The 5,537-nt window shown below is 32.0% G+C and overlaps 1 protein-coding gene across 1 annotated transcript; it reads left to right on the top strand.

Moving 5' to 3' along the window:
• The first annotated feature begins 210 nt into the window (after positions 1 to 210).
• LOC115990911 (desiccation-related protein PCC13-62-like) lies at positions 211 to 2,033 on the top strand. The gene is made up of 3 exons (XM_031114679.1): positions 211 to 536; positions 827 to 1,052; positions 1,662 to 2,033. The coding sequence occupies exons 1-3, from the start codon at positions 211 to 213 to the stop codon at positions 2,031 to 2,033; spliced, it is 924 nt and encodes a 307-aa protein (XP_030970539.1).
• The last annotated feature ends 3,504 nt before the right edge of the window (positions 2,034 to 5,537 follow it).

The following is a 5,537-nucleotide window of genomic DNA, read 5'->3' as shown; positions in this document are numbered from 1 at the left end:
AATATAAACGATAGCATCTACAATGGCATTATTCTAAATACAAACACTGGCACTATTCTAAATATAAACAGTGGCATTAGCCGTGTGACATTTTTTTTCTATATATAACCAACCATAGATTATATATAAATATATCAGTAGCGTCATTAATCTAACATAATGTTAGCAAAAAAGTCAAAAAAAGTCAAAAAACAAAAAACAAAAAAAACTATGGCACTGACTTCTACTAACACAGTCACCATCACCAGTATACTAATCTCCTTCCTCTTCCTTCCCAAATTTTATTCTTCTGAATTCACCAAAGGCCATTTACCAGTAATAATATCGGATGTAGATCTTTTGGAATTTCCTCTAAATTTAGAGTTCTTAGAAGCTGAATTTTTTTTGTATGGCTCTTTAGGTTATGGTTTAGATAAAGTTGCACCAAATTTAACCAAGGGAGGTCCAACACCCATTGGCGCTAAACAGGCAAATCTGGATCATTTTACTCAGGATATTATCAAGCAATTTGCTTTCCAAGAAGTTGGACACTTGAGGTTTTTCTCTTGAAATCATTATTTTCTTTTTTTGTTCTTTTTTTTTTGTGGTTTAAAGGTTGATGGTTTCTAGTTAGTTTAATTGATACAGATTTTTTCCCTTGAATAAGAGATTTGGGTTTGAATCCCACCTATATTGAAAAGAAAATGTCTTAACATAATAATAAACAACAATTATCATAATTATAATTATAATGTAGATACTATAGATTCTAAATCCTATTGCAGATATAAATTTTTATTTTTCTTAAAAGAATGTCATAGTACTAACTATTAAATTCTTGATGCAGGGCCATTCAAAAAATAGTTAAAGGATTCCCAAGACCGTTATTGGATTTAAGTAAAGAATCATTTGCAAAAGTGGTTGACACTGCATTTGGGGGAAAATTGACCCCACCTTTTGATCCTTATGCCAATGGAATCAACTTCCTTCTTGCATCTTATCTTATTCCTTATGTTGGACTCACTGGCTATGTTGGAACAATTCCAAAACTCAAAGCCCCTGCTTCCAGAAGGGTAACCAAGATTTAAACTTTATTATAGATCCCTAGCAATGTTCTATCAGATAGTAATAACAATTTATTGCTTCTATGCGCATGTGTGTGTATATACATAGTTATATACTACTATTATTTTTATAGAATAATCTATCGTTTTTTTCCTAAGAAATGGTAAAGGTTGACAAATGGAATTTGTAATTTTTAAAAGTCCAAAATTAAGTTATATTTGGTGTAACTCACCTAATAATTTTTTATTGGATTACTATATATTAAAAATCCTACCACTAGATTATATATGTTCTCTATATTTTAAACATACACGCCAATTTGGTATCAATTAGATGAAATTTAATTTTTAATCCACATTCTCATTTTTTTTGCCTAATTTTAAAGTTTAAAAAAAAAAAAAAACTTTAAACATTTTATAGGTGAGATAATAATTAATCTCTAGTCATCTTTATATTTTGCATACATATAAGTTATAAGGAGACAATGCAATTCTATTTATTGATAAATTTGTCAAAATCAACATTTGATATATAGTTATTGACTAGTGTAACGTTGGTAAAAGTTACACCCACTTTAATTTAAACCAAACCTTTTTTTTTTTTTTTTGTTTGTTTAGCTTGTTGCAGGCCTTTTAGCTGTGGAATCAGGTCAGGATGCAGTTATTCGAGCATACCTATACGAGCATGCACATGAGAAAGTGAAACCATATGGACTAACTGTGGCAGAGTTTACACATAGCTTTTCAGAACTAAGGGATAAGCTTGGACATGCAGGTTACAAAGATGAAGGCCTTGTGGTTCCCCTAAGTAAAGGTGCAGAGGGAGAGGTCACGGGAAATGTGCTTGCTGGAGATGAAGACTCTGTTGCATTTGATAGGACCGCAGAAGAGATATTGAGGATTGTGTATGCCACCGGTAATGAGCACAATCCTGGTGGGTTCTATCCAAAAGGAGGCAATGGTCGCATTGCTAGATATTATCTACCTTAATTCTATGCCTATAGCTTGATGACAAGTCTTTGGTGTTTTTGGGTTCATTGTTTAAACTATGTACCGGGAAGGGATTGTGGAAGTTCTGAAATAAATGGAAAGATATTCTACTTTCATTTTGTGATTTTTTATTATTAAGCTTTTATCTAGTACTTTTTATTGTTAAGCTTTTATCAAGTATTTTCAAAAGTTAAAGACTTTCTATGGGTTCTAATTAATCAACATGGAATGAATGTTATAAGTTTTTGCAAGACATTAGTGTTAAATTACCGACTGTCCCATGTGTGAGCTAAAACTACCTTTTAATAGGTGAGGCCTGACACATGGGAATTTAAATAGGAGGTAGAGTGGAAGAAACAAGGATCGAACTCAGGACCTCTTACTCTGATACTATGTTAAATTACCAATTGTTTCAAAAGTTTAAGTTATTGGGATATGGTAAATTTAATAATTTGACCACATACTTCTAACTATCAGTAATTTAATCATTTAACCACATACTTCTAACAATTAGTAGTTTTTGAAATTACGTATCAGAATTCTGATTGATCCTCCTGCATTGTTTCAATTCCCAAACCTTAATATGCTTGGTATGTTCAGTCTTGCTTATAAATCAAACTCTCTTTTTAGGTTCCTCTCTATCTGCTCGCCTGGTCTCGAAAAATTGTCACTTGAAAGCGATTACTCTGTGGGTGTTTTCAATCATAAAACAAGTGTAGCTACTCTAAAACGTTTAAGTACTTTCGAATGCTTTAAATATGATAATTTTGATGACAAATTTGAGATAAATGCACCATCTCTTGAATACTTTAGATTTGATGGACATTTTTTTTCCTTCAAAAACTAGACAACTTAGAGCATCTCCAGCAGTGTATGTATCCGGGTATATTAGCTAAAATTTGGAGAATTTGTGTAGTGTTCATGCTCCAGCAGATTCAGTAAACCTGGATTTTTTTTTTTTTGGCTCATGAACAGTAGCCCATTAGGTCTGATGGGCTACTGTACATTAGCAATCGAATTTCTTGGATTAAAAAATTATACCAGCTATTATTATATCAATTCTTTCTCTCTCCTCCAGATTTTTTTTTCTTCTTCTCATTCTCTCCATTTCTCACATAATCCAAACACAAAACACAAAACAAAATCTAATTCTTAAAATAAAGTTGAATAAGAACAAGCAAATATGAAAAAAAAAAAAAAAAAAAAGGCCGATCTGACCCTTTTCATAATCCAAACACAGAACACAAAACAAATTCCAATTCTTATAAAATAAAGTTGAATCAGAACAAGCAAATATGAAAAAAAAGAAAAAAGAAAAGAACAAGCCGATCTCACCCAGCCTGGTGGTGGGGAGGAGGACGAGCGGCGGTGGGACGGCGGAGGTGGTAGTGCATGGTGAATGCTGATCTTCGATGGCATGGTGAACCTCGATCTTCGACAACATGGCGAACGCCAATCTCCCAATTTTTCTCCTCTCTCTTTCTGTCTTTGTCTCTCTCTTTTCTCTGATGAGAAGAGTAATTTTTTTTTTTTTTTAAGGAACAGAGAAGAGCAAATGATGTTCCTGGAAGGATCTGGAGGAGAAAAAGAAATAAAAGAAGGGGGATAGAGGACATGTGTGTAGAGGAGAATGAAATGAAAGAATAAAAAATAATATAAAGAATAAAAAATCCTAATTGAGAAATTCTACCACAATATTTTCACAATAAATTTTAAATAATAAATTGTTATTAATTAATATTGGCAAGAAAAAAAATAATTTCAGTGGTGAGTTCAAATTAGAACTAGTAACAACTTTCCACATAAATTTTGTGGTAAAAGTATTGCGAAAAATGTTGTAAATATAACATTTTTCATTAAAAAAAATAATTTTTGGGAATAAATATAGGAAGAATAAATGATGATAAAGAATGAATGAAGAAATAATATTTAAATGAAATAGGGAATGGGATAGAGAATCTATTAGAAGTGTATTTGAAAAAGTGGGTATGTAAAAACTAAATGTCATTGTTCATTCTCCAAACAGTACAAAAATTTGCTGAAGCTGCTGAAGATGCTCTTAGTTGAAGCAGATGTTAACATTCGTGAATTTGAAGTTGGTGTTAGTGTATTAATTTAAGCTTCTTGCCACACTCTATAACGTCAAATTTCTGTCATGTTTTTCAAGTCACGTAGAGGTGAGGTTATTTTTTAAAGAATGTTTTATTCCGGATCAAATTGCGTAATAACGGGATGGAACAAGGGGGGTCATAAATTAAGGGCATAATAGTCAGTTAAAATCTCACACTCACACCATTCTTTATTGAATTTATATTTTTTCGATGTTTTCTAGTGCAAACTTTGATGTTGTGATTATAATTTTGTTATGCAGTGTTTCAACTATGGTTCCAGTTCCAAAAATTGGTCAAATTTGGACGTTAAGGTGAATCGGTTGAACTAGCATGTGCTACAAGCCTTACTCGAAAATTGTGTTTTGAAAACTTGATTTCACACAACAAAATTTCATTTAGGATGTGTACGGCTAAATATTACTTAGTGTGTGCAATAATAATAATAATTAGTTCTCTAACTATTTCCTTTAGTCACCTATGTTGATCCTAGTGATTTCATTCTTGTTGTACCCATGATACCAACAAGGCAACAAGTTGTACTAAGTTTATCATAATTCATATTATTTCATTAGTATCGATTCTATAGATAATGCGAAAATGTTATCAAGAAAGAAAAAGTGTCAAATAACACATTATGTTAGGTTCTAAGAATTTAGGATCTAAATGTTTTAGAACTTCAATATGTAATGTTGGCAAACTATGATCAAAACTTAGAGTCTAGATTTAGGCTGCTCAAAGCATGTTTATTGTGAAGTTGGAATCGAGTAATTGTAGAAAATTACTATTCACTTTCTGCAAGGCTCGATCGATCGAAAATTAGACTTGATCGATCGAAGCTCGTGCAGAATATTTTTCTGCAAATTTTTCCAACTCAACTCAAGTCTATATGACATGTAGGGTTTTATGTTTTTCTTTAAGTATAAAAGGAAAAACCCTAGCCACATTTTCATGTGGTTGTTTATACTCTGCGTGTGAATCTCTTGTGAGATCTAAAGGTGTTTGCCTTCATACACACTTAGGGTTATCAAGATCAAGATTGATGTCGAGAGTTTGGTGATTGCTTCAATTGCTGCATAAAGAACTTAATGAAAAACACAAATGGGAGTACTTGTGGTTGCTGTGAATCCAAGAAAGAAGTAATTCGTGGACTCGGAGCTGTCACGTGGTTGTGATAGTAAGTTTTCTACTCAAGGTAGCAATAGTATGTTAGTGGCCTAAGTCGCTATTGTAAAACTTCAATTCTTTCATAGTAGATTTGTTTTACCTTAAGGATAGCTAAGTTAAATCCTTCACAGGTTTTTTATCGGTTTAGTTTTTCTGGGTTATCATTTCATTGTGTTCTTTATTTTCCGCATTATTTATATGATATGATATACTTGTGTTAACCTAGTTT

Source organism: Quercus lobata, chromosome 5, assembly GCF_001633185.2.
Source record: "Quercus lobata isolate SW786 chromosome 5, ValleyOak3.0 Primary Assembly, whole genome shotgun sequence".
In the NCBI taxonomy this organism is placed as follows: domain Eukaryota; kingdom Viridiplantae; phylum Streptophyta; class Magnoliopsida; order Fagales; family Fagaceae; genus Quercus; species Quercus lobata.
The sequence above is the reverse complement of the archived record's forward strand: the minus strand, read 5'-3'. Positions and strand labels throughout refer to the sequence as shown.